Source organism: Galeopterus variegatus, unplaced genomic scaffold (genome assembly GCF_000696425.1).
Source record: "Galeopterus variegatus unplaced genomic scaffold, G_variegatus-3.0.2 Scaffold4313, whole genome shotgun sequence".
NCBI lineage: Eukaryota > Metazoa > Chordata > Mammalia > Dermoptera > Cynocephalidae > Galeopterus > Galeopterus variegatus.
Genome location: NW_007730424.1, coordinates 134,055 through 149,759, shown reverse-complemented (window position 1 = coordinate 149,759; position 15,705 = coordinate 134,055). Strand labels below are relative to the sequence as shown.

The 15,705-nt window shown below is 42.1% G+C and overlaps 1 protein-coding gene across 2 annotated transcripts in view; it reads left to right on the top strand.

Annotated features, from left to right (window-relative positions):
* The window catches only part of GRIA1 (glutamate receptor, ionotropic, AMPA 1), a 152,040-nt gene that overhangs the window by 44,032 nt on the left and 92,303 nt on the right, over positions 1-15,705 (top strand). For both annotated transcript variants that reach the window (XM_008587235.1, XM_008587236.1), the window contains exons 7-8: positions 8,932-9,042; positions 9,771-9,977. In XM_008587235.1, the coding sequence (XP_008585457.1) occupies positions 8,932-9,042; positions 9,771-9,977 (318 nt within the window). The remainder of the gene's footprint in view (positions 1-8,931; positions 9,043-9,770; positions 9,978-15,705) is intronic.

Below are 15,705 nucleotides of genomic sequence, written 5' to 3'. Positions count from 1 at the left end.
TTTTTTTTTTTTTTTTTTTTTTTTTTTTTTTTTTTTTTTTTTTTTTTCCGTGCCCAAAAAAGAAAAAAAAAAAAAAAAAAAAAAAAAAAAAAAAAAAAAAAAAAAAAAATTATTGCTATTTCCTGGTGGAACAAATTGGCATTTCTGTACTGTGTCTGAGTGCCTGTGTGTTTGTCAAAAATGGATGTAGATCTGGTTTTTCCCCTGTGAGATAGAGTGTTTTAAAATACAGCCAGATTCTTTTCTTTTTTTTTTTTTTATTGGTTATGAGTATTCATGAGATACAGAGCTGATTGTCACTCCTCTTGCCCAAGATGTGAAGGCCAGATTCATACTGGCAGCATACCCATTACCACAAATTGCGTTTGTACCCCGTGTCCCCCACCCAATTATCTCCATCCTCCCTCCTCCTCCCCCATACTCCCCATTCCACTTTGTAGCCCAAGGTATGTTCTCTCCCTCTGCAAAGCCAGATTCTTTTCTGCACATTAGCAGTAGACTGAATATATGGGAGACATAGAGGTGGTACAACAAGTAAGAATAGAAGCCGGAAACTTGCAGCCCAGTCCTGCTGTAGACCAGCTGTGTGGCCTTCAGCATGTCTCTTAGCCTCTCTGAGTCTTTAAAATAAGTGAGAGATGTTGGGCTGTGCAACCCCTAATTCCTCTCAGCTCTGTCACTTTGGAGGCCAGTGTCATCCAATGCATTTTACCAGCTTCTTCCCTCATCACACTGTCCCTCTTCTAGCTGGGCTTTGGCTTTCTCTGTGGAAGTGGAATTTCCACTGGGACCTTCATCAGTTGACAAACTGCCCTTTGGTGTGAATTTCCCCCATTATTACTCCCAGGACCAGGTGTTTCAGACTTTTGAACTGAATGTAAACCTTGCCCAGAGACTGTCGAGAGTCTTCTTATCTCTTTAAGATTTGCTCTTTATCAAGAACTTTTCCTCAGAAGTGAAGGCTCTATAGCAAGATTAGTGGTTCTTAAACTTCAGCAAATAGAAGAATTATTGTTAATAGTGTAGATTTCTGGGTCCCAGCCCCTGGGCATTCTGCTTTTGGAGAGCAGAGATTAAGGCCCAGGTATCTGCACATGAAAGCCTTCTCTCCAATCTGCAGAGTTCCTGGTTGGTTCACTAAAGGATTTAGTGAGAAACACTGGCAGAGTGGTTAAGAGCTTGGGCTTTAGAGGCAGACAGACCAGGATTTAAGTCTCTGCTTTAGCCTTCACTAGGCACGTGACCTTGAACAAGTTATTTAGTTTCCCTGGACCTCAGTTACATCATCCCCGAAAGGGTGATAATACCTCATTACCTCATAGGATTGCTGTCGGGTTAAAGGAGACAATGCCTATTGCCCCCACTGCCTGTAGTAAGGGATTCAGAAGAGTAGCACCCAGTATGTAATGGACATTCAGCCCATGTCTGTTTGTTTGTATTTTTAAACATCCTTCTGTAGACCACAGGGATTTTATGTCAGCACTGCATTTGGGCGAGTCAGGCTGTGGGAGCCCATGGAATGGACAAATCAGCAAACAGAAATAATAGAGCACCTTAAAATCCACAAGCAAATGGTTGTGCTTTATTTTTCAGACCCCAAGGCTGTTTTTAAACTTACTTTCCAATGACTAAATCCTTTCTTAGAATGTGGGCTTTAAGGTCCTTTGTTTACAGGAGATCTGACTTTCAGAAAATCAATTCCTCCACATCTGTGGCTTCAGGCCTTTTACTCCATCAGCCTCCTACTAAATTTCTGATTTTCAAGGGTGACCTAGTTGTGCTTATTTTGGTGAACATTACATGGCCTTACCTGATGTGTGTAATAAAAAGGAGTTGCTTCTTCCTGATTCAGGGTCTCGGGGAAACTCTCCTGATCTTCAGGCCTATATCCTGTTCACTCATGTGCCAACACACGCTCTAGCTATCTGGATCCAATTTGACATCCTACTGAAAAGTGTGTGCTCTAAGCATCCATCCATCATAAAGTTTAGTAGCTTCAGATGCCAGGATTGACACTGGCTCAACTAAAACTGAATCCTCAGGAAATCCCATTTAGAGATGCACTTCACCATGGGGTACTGATTTAGGGAACTCTATCTAAATAAAATATCTTATCAAATTCAAGTAGAATCACAGACTCTGGTAAATGGCTGCCCAAGGGAGAAATGTAAGGAAAATTCTCTTACATCTTTCATCAGGGGACCAGCACTATTGATTTAACCATCTTTACCCATCACCATTGTTTCTGCAGCAATTTTTGGACCTGTCTGAAGACATCTACTTCTCATTTCAACTTGATTTGAGTTCTCTTGCCCTGCCCTGAGTTTGTGATCCCCAGTTTGGACCCTGTGTTTAATTGCAATGGAAAGACTAGGCAGGAAAGAAGACTAAAGGGACCTAAAGTCCTGCTGATATAAAAAATAACCTTCTAAAGTCCAAAATAATTCATAATTCTCCATTCCATATATCCTTTGGAAGTTTTTTTTTAAATCCTTCCCACCCAATTTTGGACATACCAAATCATGTTATAGCTCTAAGGCACAGCCTCAATCCAACCACTTCTCTCCATGTCTACTGTTGACCCCAGAGCCCAAGTCACCTTCCACCCCCATTTGATAGCCTCCTTACCAGACACGAGTTCTTCTATCTAAGTTCTTATGCCTCTGCAAAGTAACTTTTTCACCACAAGAATTTTGACAATAATTTTTAAATATACACCAAATTATATTACTCCTCTGCTTAAAACTTTTCACTGGCTTCCAATTGCTGGTAAAATATAGTACGTCTCCTTACATTGGCCTTCAGAGCCCCGGAGGCTGCTTCCCCCTGACATCAGCCCTCGCTCCTCTTTCTGTACCTCATCACCATGTAGCTGAACTGGCATCTTTCTGTTCCTTGAGCACATCAAGTTCACTCTTTCCTCAAGCCTTTGCACCTGCTGTTCCTTTACCTGGCATTCTCTATCACTATATTTCCATATGCTGTGTTTCTTGTGGTCAGTCAGGTCTCACCTCAAGTGAAGCCACGTTGGAGAGGCCATCCCCAACCAAGCTTTCTAAAGTAGCTGCCACTTACCCAGCACAGTCACATTTTCCCATTTCATTTTTTCATAGGGTTTATTCCTTCTGATATATATTTTTGTTGGTTGACTGATCTAGATTGAAGTTGGAAAACTCCAGCCCACAAGCCAAATTCAGCCCTCCACCTGTTTTTGTACAGCCCATGAGCTAATGGTTTTATACAGCCCATATGCTAATGGTTACATTTACATTTTTACATCGTTGAAATAAATCAAAAGAAGACTATTTTTTGAGATGTCAACATTTTGATGGTGAGGAGGCAGAGAAGAGGGGAAGAAAGACAATACATAATCAGACCAGGGGTTGGCAAACTTTATCTTCAAAGGCCAGACAGTAATAATATAGGCTTTGTAGATCTTACAGTCTCTGTTGCAACTACTCATCTCCGCTATTGTAATGCAGAAGCAGCAATAGATAATACACAAACAAATGAACATAGCTGTGATCCAAGAAAAACTTTATTTATGGACACTGAAATTTTAATTTTATGTAATTTTCACATGTATTATTTATTATATCCTCAGTGCTTGGAATATACTGACACATAGTAAACATATGCAAATAAACAGTTGTTTATTAAATGAGTGGACAATTTATTGAATGTTGCTGGGCAGTCAGGGAGCTACAGTCTGACCCCTATTTCCATAGATCTTCCAGCATGTAAGGGAAAAAATGCTGGCAAATTTAATGAAATAATACCTCAAGCAGAACTCAGGTAAAGTTACACATAAACTTCCTAACTTCAAATCCTTTAAGTGTGTTAGTTTAGATAACCCTAGGTGCTATAATAGATAAACTTGAACATCTCAGCTGTTTGATGCAATAGAAGTTTATTTCTTATTCACTCAGTGGCCAGTTTTGGGGCTGAATGCTCTGGCTGAGTCAGGCTTATAGAAGCTCCACTGTGGATCTGGGTTTTTGTGGCTGTCAACATCCAGCTAACAGATGGGGAAGAAAGAAAATGGAAACCATGCTGGAGATTTGGGGAAGTTAACCTGGAAGAAATGCACATTATTTTTGTTGTATTCCATTCGCTGAAACCCAATCACTTGGCCTAACTAGATGCAAAGCAGGCTGAGAAATTTAGTTGCTGGATAGGTAGCCACTTCCCACCAACCTCTCTACACTATGGAAGGCAAACAAGAATACTTAATGGTCAGCTAGTATTCTTTGTCACAGTAAGCAACTTACTTTTTAAAAATTGATTATACAATTTTTTTAAAAATTGATTATAATGGACCTCATTTTTTTGGAAGTCAGAGGCTATGGCTTCAGAGGCATCCTGTAGATATCAATGTATAAATTCAAATTGATGACTGTGCAAGGTAGATCAATTGAATTTGCAGTTCTATGATCATCTCCTTTTTAAATTTCATCCATTTAAAAAAAAAATCTGATCTATCATCTAGACTCATTTCCTACATTCAAAGAATCTTTAGAGGTAGATGGAAAACAGGAGATCAAAAATGGTAACTGGCCCTAGGAGAAGACCTCTCACTGTCAGAATTGTTTAAATCCTCTCCTGAGTGGTGGGCCCCAATCTTTACCAAACTACTAACTCTGATTTACTTTCAGATAGAATCAAAGTTCCTGCATATCCTCAGTAGAAAATCAAAGTGCTGGATAATAATCCAACCCATTTCTCAAAGAAAGGGAAATTTGCTCTCATCTCCAAAGTGCAATGTCACTTCAAAAATCTTTGCCAGTTTTCTTTTCATCAAACCATGGAACCAGATTTCTCAGTCTACTAGCTTACATGAGGTGCAGGCATGTGGTTTGGTGTCACTTGGCCTCTACTGACCCTGGCAATATTATGTTTTATTTCCCTACAAAACGGTTGGAAATTAAATAAACTTGTTTACAACATTTAAGTATTTTACCAACTTTTGATATGAAAGTAGCTATATATAAGTCAAGCTATACAATATTTTTTATAGATCCCAATTTAACAGTAGTGCTATGATAGTAACTTTGAAAGACCACTATTCTGAACAAGTCTCTTCTAAGCCATGTAAATCTGGCCTACACAGATTCATCTTTTTCCCCTGTCTTTTATCAAAATAACTTGAGATTTCAGAGCAGTGTTTTGTGATTCTTGAACCACTTTCCCCAAGACATTTTGTATGTAAGGAAGAGTTAGATTTTCAAATGAGTTTGGAAAGGCTCTATAATATGTACTTCTTTTGGAAATTGATAATGTTTAATAGCAAATGGAAAACTGAAACGTCTTGTCGTATAGAAACCTGTAAAACTTCAACTAGGCATTGCCTTAATGAATATCATTTTTTAGCTTACTGACAACTTAATATGAACCATGCACTATGCTAATTGTTTTCCATGCATCAACTCATTCAGTTCTCACAGCAGTCCATCAGACAGGTACTGCCGTCCTATCCATACTACAAATCAGGAACTGAGGCCCATAGTGGTCAAGTAACTTGCCCAAGGTCATGTAGATAGTAATTGGGAAATCCTAGCTTTTAAACCACTTCTGTTTGAGTCCAGAAACCGATCTCTTAACCACTGAGCCCCCTGTTTTTTTTTTAAGTAAAACCTCTTCATACACTATAGATTTTAGAGGAATTAGCTGCATGTCAAAGGAAGCAACTTCTTCCTCTCTGCTGGTGGTTGTACAGTTTGAGTAGGAAGAGCCAAACCTGAGTATTAATTGTGAGTGGGGGGAGGGAGGAAGGAAGGAAAGAAAGAAAGAAAGGAGGGAGAGTGGGAAGAAGGGAGGGAGGGAAGAAAATGGAGGAGCAAAAATACCTTAGTATCATCTATGGGGGAAAAAAGATAATCATACTTGGCAAGCATTCTCCTAAGTTTATACTGATTTTGTATACTAATCTTACCATTGAGGTCCATGAGACCTGGGTTCTATGCCCTGCCACTGATCTGCTATTATAAGTTAGATCATTTGATCTCTCTAAACCTGTTTTCTCATCTATAAATCAGAGATAATAATCCCAAGCCAGTTTTCTGTACTATTTGCATAGTATAGGGATCGAAAGAGTTAAATGTTTTGAAAGTACTTTGGAGATTAAAACATGAAACAAAACAATACCAAAACAAAGACAAAAACCACCTTGCATCATGATGTACTACCATAGTGATTTTAAACATTTATTTTCAGCCAGAGGGCTTCTTGTAAAAAGCAACTCTTAAGGGGAATCCCAATATGTGAAATAGATAAAAAGCAGAACTGACTATTGGAGCAAGGATGAGGAACCCAGAGCTTCCCTCCTCTTCCCTGACCCCCTCCCCACCTCCCATGAAAATGGTGAAGGGGCACATAAGTCCCCTGGGGTTCCTTAGAGCACTGCCCTAACAGAAGGAGGGAGGTGAGACTGCACTGTGGTCTTGACCAAGTCTCCTGGCCTTGAGTCTGTTTCCCTCTGTGTAAAAAGGAAGGGGTGGATGAAATGATTCCTTAGGCCTCTTCCATCTCTGACATTCTAGAAATCTAAGCTTCTGGTCCTTGTGTCATTAGAAAGAATGTCTCCTTCCACATTTACTAACAGCATCTTACGCAGGCGACATTAGGGAAAATCTCCACACAGTGTCCTGAGAGACACACTCCCTCCTCAGGCCTCTGAACTGACTCAGCATCCAGAGGTGTTGACTCCGTGTTGGGTCACAGCTGCCTAGATGCGTTCATTCTCTCCACACGTGATTCCTGAGCTGCTTCTCTGTGAAAGGATGTGCTGGGCTCAGACAGGGACCCTAGAATGAGTACACTACAGTCTCTGCCACAAGGAGCAGAGTGGAGAGTTGGGGACAGACCTGCAAACAGCTTGACCACAGGGCTGTCATGGGAGGCATCTCCAGGGTTGGCTAGCAGCTTCCTGGAGTGCAGGAGGGCATGGCCCTGCAGTCAGCCTTCCTGCCTCAGATCCTGGCTCCACGGTTCCCCTGTGGCCTTGGAAAAGCTACTTCTCCACACCTCAATTTCTTCACACTTAAAATGGGAGTGTTTTTAATGGGAGTGATCATTAACTACCCACTTCATTGGTTTTTGTGAGAATGAACGGACTTAAGACATAAAAAGCATTTAGAAGAGTGCCTGAAACACCTTTCAATAAATTCAATCAATTAAACTCTTCAAGTATTCAATAAATAACAACTAATATGATTCCCAGACCAGGGCCAAGTCCTCTCTTTGCAAGAACAACATAGCAGTTAAAACCAGCATCTGTAGACAGATTTCCAGGGTTCCAGGCCAAGCTCAGCCACTTTCCAGCTACATCACCTTGGAAAAGTTAACATATCCCCCTCAGCAAGACGAAAGGGCACAAAAACTGTAAAACACTGAGCCTCTGAGATAGCAAGAACATCATCAGTGCTAGCAATGGTGGTTGTTGATGGCTGCTAGATCACAGGGAGAACTGTTTATATCAAACTGAAAGAGCTGGGAAAAACATCAGGGGAAGGTGACATCTGAGCAGACCGTTTGGCATGTGCCTCGGTTTTTGTGAGCCTGAGCTGAGTTCTGGCTGTCAGTAGACCTGCTGCTCCTTCTGCATATGTACTTGGAGTTCTCTTTCCTTTTTCTCCCTTTATATCTACAGCCAGCAGAAAGATCTCAGAACAAAATACAACTGTCTAGAGAGAGAGAGAAAGAGAGAGAAGGATATAGGAGGTATAGGTGTGTGTCTGTGTGTGTATAGCAGCCATGTCATTCTGCTGTGCCAAAGCCTTCCATGACTCCCTGTTGCCCTCAGGATATAGTCTACACTGCTTAGCCTGGCCTTCAAAGCTCTCTGCTGCTTAGACCCAAGCACGCACTGCCCTCTTGGGCTAACCCTGTCTTCCATCCAAAAACTGCTGAACTTACACATCTGGGCAGATTCCTGCCATCACACTTGGCTCATGTTCTCCCTAACCTGAAAGATTTGGGCCCACTCCATGCATCTCCCAGAATCTGAAGCCCTGCCTCCTCCTCCTGCTTTTTTCCCTGCATAGGTCCCCCCACTTGGATTTTCCGTCTCTGAACTCCTTAGGGCCACTCACTTGTCACTTCTAGGGTCATGCGTACATGTGTGTTATGTCTTCCCAAGAAGACCAGAGGTGTTCTCAGAGCAAGAACTGTCTCTCAGACTTCTTTGTGTCTCTCTCAACCGTGCCACACAGCACCACCAATGTTCTTAGCTCAGAGCCTTGCACACAATAGGGATTCAGTAGATTCTAGCTGAAAGACCTTGGAAAATGAGTCAGTATGAATAACCTTCTGATATTTGAACAATTAATGTTCTCAACCATTATTTTTAGGCACTACTGTAGGCTCAGCATTATAATAGTTATACCTGGAAATAAAAGAAATAAAGAAAGGATAAAATAACCATCCCAGGAAGTTAAATCTAGATGGAAAAATACTGCTAACCTGAAAAAAAAGTAAAAGGAATGTAATGTTTAAATCACATAATTCCAATTGCTTGAGGAATGTAATGTTTAAATCACATGATTCCAACTGCTTCACAATGAGTTCGGTGAAGAGAAGTGTTAATAGGCATGAATGAAAGAGGGGTTTGGCCCTGGAACAACTGCGGGGAACTAAATCCCCACAGCCCTGGGTTACACTGAACAAAATAGGTGAGCTGTGTAAACTGTTAAACTCTCATCCCTCAGAGGGAGCAATTTCCAGGTTTAGCCCACCACGGTGAGGATTTTCACTGGGGGCAAGGTAGGGGAGACCTGGAAAACATCTTGCCTCTTGTTGCCTCTGTCTGCCAATGCTTTAGAGGCCGGTGTGTCCCATACTGTGAGGTATGATGCTGAGCTCCTTGCTTTCCTGTCTCTGGTGTTGGCTGGTGGCCTGGACCTCCTTACATCTCCACCTTCTTCTCATTAACAGATCGGTTACTGGAATGAAGATGATAAGTTTGTCCCTGCAGCCACCGATGCTCAAGCTGGGGGGGATAACTCAAGTGTTCAGAATAGAACATACATCGTCACAACAATCCTAGTGAGTACTCAGTCCTTCATCAGGGTGACTTGGGATTCAAGCCAGACCAACACAAAGGTTTTCCACCAGGAATGAAAGCTGGTCATTCTTCCTGCCGAAAGCGTGCCATAGATAGAAACAAGGAGTGGAAAACAGAATGCCTTGGAAATGAAAGGTTCTGAGTTTTCACTCTGTACCTCGTAGTTTCACTCTCTCACTTTGTACCCTAGGATAAGCCAGTTACTCTCTTTTGAGCCAGCTTTCCCATGTAGAAGACATAAGGGTGAGACTAAATTGTGCTGGTTTTCATGCTCCACTTTCCCTCAGTAGAAGTCATTTTCAAAGCAAGTCACCTGAAGTCCAGCACACGAAGTACATGTAAGTGAAGCTGCTATGAGTTTCAGTGATTAATAATAGAAACCTGGAGCCTATTCAGGGTCTGCTTTACCATCATAGTGCCCCCAGACATGTCTCCAAACATTACAAGAGCTCCTGGAACATAATTTGAAAAGCTGTACACCGTATCTCAATGATGAAACATTCTTATTTCAACAAAGGTTGCTTCCTTAACCCAAGAAGTTTGTAATGGGGGTAGGGAGGACAGAAATTCAAGAAGTGGATTTCAGGGCTAGAGAGACTTCTTCAGTGTTAACCAATGTTCATGACATCCTCCTCTCCTATGCCAAAGTCCTCCCTACCTGTGGATGAACCCATAACCCACATTCTCTGTCTCCCCATTTCTCTACCAGGAAGATCCTTATGTGATGCTCAAGAAGAATGCTAACCAGTTCGAGGGCAATGACCGCTACGAGGGCTACTGTGTAGAGCTGGCGGCAGAGATCGCCAAGCATGTGGGCTACTCCTACCGTCTCGAGATCGTCAGTGATGGAAAATATGGAGCCCGAGACCCTGACACAAAGGCCTGGAATGGCATGGTGGGAGAGCTGGTCTATGGAGTAAGTTCCCCCCAGGGTAGGGACTTGGAGGTCAGAGGCAGAGGATTTGGTGGTTAGCTGGCCCTGCCCACAGATGCCTGTTAGACCCCATATTTGAGTATTGTTGCTGCTGAATAGATGAGTCATCCAAAAGCCAATGTCTTAAGACACTCTTTGTTCAGGTTCCTGGTCCCAAATCCCTCAGCCCAATTCAGCATCTCCAGGTGACTTCAAGTGATCATTGTCTAGACAGATGGCAGTATAACTCCAAGTTTGATTTTCCTGAGGTAGACTGCTGAGTTGTCACTTCCCCAGTCAAAGTCATGTATGGCTCCCTCAGTATAAATTTCTTTCTGGTACTAGATGCACCTGGATCCAACCTGACTTTCTACTCACTTGCCCCTATCCACCCTCTCATGCAACTTACAATGCAACCCAACTGCCTCTGTGCTCACTCTGTCCCCTCAAGTGCTCCCTTCCATTCTCCACCTCGAAAATCTTACTCCTCTTCCAAACCCTGTATTAAATATGACTTTTTCCAAGGTGTCATTTCTTTATCTCCATATCAGATGTGAACTCCACTTTTAACAGTTCTTGCCTTCCCCTGTAGAATTTGGTTTCTGCTTCTTTTATGGCTTCCCTGCCATGTACAACAGTTATCTTGTAGGAGGGGTAGGTCTAGTCCATCTTTATGTCACTCACCACACTTGAAATAACTCCATGTCCAATTGCTGTAAAATCTCCAATAAATTGAAGCAGTTTTGAGAAGCCTTTGAATGCCCTGCATTGTTCTGAGTATTTAGGGAGTCATTGAGAAGCAAAAGATCTAATCCCTTTTCCTAAGGATCTTACCATTTTATGGTGTAGATAAGACAGAGAGAGAGAATAGGAAAAGACAGCATAGAATCAAGGAATCTAAATTGTATTGTCCAGTTGAGAGGCTAATGTGGGTTTGCATAGCCCTCAGGAAGGATGTGGAACATGAAAAGTGGCCATATTCAAATAGAAAGAGAAAGACAGCTCAGGAATTTCTAAAGCATAAGCAATAGGATGGCGGGGGAATAAGTAAGGTGTGGGGGAGAGTAAGAACACACTGACGGCTTTGTCAAGGGCTTGGGTGGAGGAGCAGTCAGGGTAAGTCTGAGTGAGAGGTGACAAGGGGCAGAGTGTGGGCACCGAGAGATCATGAAGGCTCTTCAGTAGAGGAACAACAAAAGGCACTGGAAAAAGAATCCAGCTGCCATGTGCAGAAAAGAGACCACCACAGCTTCACTCACAGCAACTGGAAGCTCCGAGGGTGGCGGGGGGCAGTCTTTGAGCTTAAGCCTGTGCCAAGCCCCAGGTTGGTGATAAGTGCTGGTCGGGACAAAGCAACCACTGAGGAGCACTTAAAATCTCATTGCCTCGTATCACGGCAAGAAGGGTCACGATGGCCATGAGAGATACACTAGTACAAAGGAAATTCAAAGAAGAAAAAGATGGAATAAAGAAAATCTCCCTCAGGGAGGTGGCTTTTGAGGTGACCTGTGAAGGTGGTCAATGAGTTGAGGAATGGGATGTGCTCCTCCCCTTCTTTCTTCCCTCTACTGCCTCTCACTTTGGGAAGCTCCACTGATGAAAGAGACCTGGATGGTTCATGCTGCATCTGGAGGTTGGTTTCCATGGGAACCCCCACCAAGCTCTTAAGGTCATCCCCTTGGCAACTACTGTGAACTTTTCACCTTCTCCAGCATTCATCTTCACCTTCACCTCATGGAGTGCTGTACCATTAGAAAAAAAAAAAAAAAAAAAAAAAAGGCTGAATGATGGTGTGATCATCTTGAGGGTGAGCCCCCCAGTAGCCAGCAGTGCATGGTGAGCCGTTGCTCATCAGGTTTCAGACAGGCCGGAGTGACCCCTGGATGCCTCGGCTGCTGGCCTGCCCTTTCCTCCTCCCCTTCACCAGGCCTGGCCCTCTGCCTGGTAAAAACTGTGTTCTGTAGGCTCCATGATGGGTCCCATTTGATGCCCTCCCTTGATTTTTAGTGTAGCTTCCCTTTTCTGTCCCCCTGGGGAAAAACAGAGGTGTTTAGAGAAGTATCTCTTAACCACAAACCACCAGTGAGGTCAGGAAAAATTCATCTGAATGCCTCCAAATTTATTTTCTGTGCCTTTTAAATAGCTAAGTCAATCAGCATCTCTGTTCCTTTTGGTCCTTCTTGTTCTTATCAGCAATGGCAGTAGTAACATCTCATCACATAGTATGTGCTCGGTGCTGTGCTAAACACTTTACTCACATTCTTTTATCTGCTCCTCGTATCAGCTCCATAGAGGAGATAAGATTATTTTCCACATTTTGTAGTTGAGGACACTGAGGCCCAGGGAAGTTAGATAAGTTGGCAAGGGACACACAGCTAGTAATGGAGTCAGGACATGCAGCACGGGCTTTTGCACTCCACACCAGGACATGCTACCTCGTAGAAATCACGCCATCCAAACACTGGACTGCAAAGCCAATATCAACTGAGAGAACAGCAAATGTCTGTGTTTGCAGAATGCTACATCCTGCAAATGAAGTTTTTGCTTCTTGTATGGATATGTCTTTGTGCCTTATTCATGTCATAGGTTGTCTTTCCTGTGTGTCCTTTGTCTTGGTGAAGCATAAAGACAGTGAGCTTTACAGACAAATACCTGGATTTGAGTCCCAACTTTGCCAACTTACTGGCTGCATGATTCCTCCAAGGGTCACCCCTATAAAACAGGGCAAGTGAATCCTTTATCACAGGCCTGGGGTGGGGAGAATTCACCTACACAGTGCCTGGCTCAGAGCAGATCTCCATCCTTGATAGTTTTATCCATCTTTTGCTTTTTTCTACCACATCAAAACTGTGTACTGTTCTCCCAGGATCATTTATAGACATCACATACTTCATTTTGGGATCCCTTAGGTCATGGCTCTCAAAGGTGGTCCCTGATCCAGCAGTGTCAACATCACCTGGGAACTTGTTAGAAATGCAGATTCTCACCCGTCACCCCAGACACACTGAATCTAGAAACTCTGCCATCTGTGTATTTCAAAGCCCTCCAGGAGATTCTGATGCATGTTCCAGTTTGAGAGCATTGTCCAAAAATGTCAATTTTTAAAAAATTAATTTTGAATTCCTATAAAATGCTCACGCTTCACAGTACTCTCATATATCTGAATATTTTGACCCTCACAAAATAATCCTGTGAAATAGGTAAAACGAGAATTATTATGCTTTTTTTTAAATGAGGAAATTGATATCCAAAAAGACAACTATTTAGCTTGAGTCTGCATGGTTAGGGAGTTGGAAAGAAGAGCAGCCTGGTCTTAGATCAGCTCTGTGCTTGACCAATCTTGTGAAACTCCAGTAACTACTTCAGGTAGTAGAAATCAACTCCTGAGCCCTGTCCATCAGTATCGAACAAGCTGAAACACGGCTGCTTTGCATAAACCACCTTCCTCTCTGGACCTGAGTTTCTTATCTGTAAAATGAGGTAGTTGAATTTATCATCTCCCACTGTGTGTATATCCCACACACATGGGCCCTTTTTGATGCTTAGGGAAATGAATGACCTATGCCAAAAAATTTTGGAAATACTGTATCCTACTTATCCCTCTTGGAAATTCACAGTGTGTGGTGGTCTTCTAAGGGTTCTGAGAAGTCCTGCTCCAAATTAACCTGTTTAAACCCATTTTCCAAATATGTTTATTTTCATGTTATACTTATTAACATCCATCCAGAAATAATGTTCCATGGAACAAATCTTGGAATTGCTAAATGGACTAAGCATTAAGATTATGTGGTTTATGATTTTACAGTCCATGATTCCTTTTATTAATTCACATCAGGAAGCATCAAAAATTCCGTTCAATATCCTTTATTACTTTCAGACCTGGTCTTCATCTGTCTCCCTTCTAGATAACTTGTGGTCAGTCCCTCCCAGGTCTTTCTTATTATTTTACTCCCCCATTCCTTTTCTGTGTTAGGTTACAGAGAAAAGAATAGCTATGTCCTCCCTTGCCCTGGCTTGTATTTTTAAAAATTATTAAGATTTATGCAGTGGGTATTAGGGGGAAAAAAAAACAGAATCACTATGAAATTCGCACCTGACTCCACACTACTTTATGGAAATTTCTTTCTATAAGTGAGAACTTAAATCATTCTGAAGCTAGATTTTTTATTCCACTTAAAGCACCTTTTCAATAATTCCAGCCAATGAGATTATAACCAGAGTAAACCTTCTTGAAGCAACAGCTGGCCGGCAGAGGGAACAGGGCCCTCATCTGCACACCATCTGTCACCAGCCTCACATCTGGACTGTTGAGCAGCAGCATAAGAGAAAGCCATTCACCTCGAACAGACTTGCATAGACATGTCTCTCATTTCAGAAATGAACGTTGTGGCATCTGTCCATGGAAACCCTCTTGGGTTTCCAGGATCTCTCGATCTCGAGCAGCGGATTTTTATGAGTAAATGCCAGTGCTTCTGCCATTAGAGAGAGGTGAGAAAGACAGAAGAGAAAGGACTGATGATTTCACATGCTGGATGCCCAGGGATGAACATTTCTTACAAACTTCTCATATTTATCTACATGCTGGATTTGAAATTTAAAAATTGAATTGGTCTCTTAGCAGTCTTCCTGAAAAGGAAAAAAATAGTCGAGATTCTACTTTACCTTTTCATCACCAGCCCTTTATTCACATGACTTCCTCCTCCTGGAATGTTGTCCTGTGTCAGAGTAGCCTGTCAAAATCCTATCTCTCCTTCAATGCCAGATTTATATGTTACCTCTTCCATGATACAGTCCCTGATCTCCCCAGTCAGAATGAATCTCTCCCTGGTATCTTGTAGCATTTTTCTTGAATAGCACATATCCAGTCTACCTTGTAGGCTGGAAAATTGTGGTATGAGTGTGTGTGTATGTGTCAATTTCTCCTACTAGTTTGTAATTCCCTAAGTGTGGGAACTCTCAGCCTAGAGCTTGCACATAGTAAGTGCTCAATAAATGTTTATTGAGTTAAATTTGCCTTTACCACTTTGTTAGCTAGGATTATCTTGGTTGCAGTTAAAGAAACCCAATTCAAACTAAGTTATGCAAACACAAGGATTGGCTCATGTTCTTGGCAACAAACAGAGGGAGGTATTGACACATGTTTTTAAGGAGTCCAAGGTAGTCCCTGAATTTAGAGTGGCCCAAATTATTGCATCAGGGATCATCCTCTGCATCTCTCAGCTCTGGATCTCAGGGCTAATTCTCACTAAACCCACTTTGGTCCTATGCTATCCTTGAATTAATCATTCTTGCCAGAGGAGTGGAGTATGCTGATTGGCCAAACCCAAATCATGAGCTTCCCATGTAACCAGAGGGATCAGCCCGATTCCAACCTAGAGGACTGAGAGTGGGGCAGGAGTGGTTCTCCTACCAGAGCAGGGAGGCATGGCTGCTGGTCAGGCAATGAAAAACAGATATCACACAGTCTCGTCCTTGCAGAGTGGCAAAGAAGGCTGTAACAATTAGAACTGTCAAATAATGGGATAATCTCTCCTGTAGATACTGAGCTGATCATCCATTTGTCATAAATGTTTTATAGAGTAGGAGGGGTTAGACTTCTAAGGTTCTTTCCTACTCTCACATCCTTTAAGATACAAAAGAATACACAGTGAACAGAGAAACGAGAACAACGAGCTGCTGAGCATTTTTTTTTCCTTTTCTTTTTTTTTTTTTTTTTTTTTTTTTTTTTTTG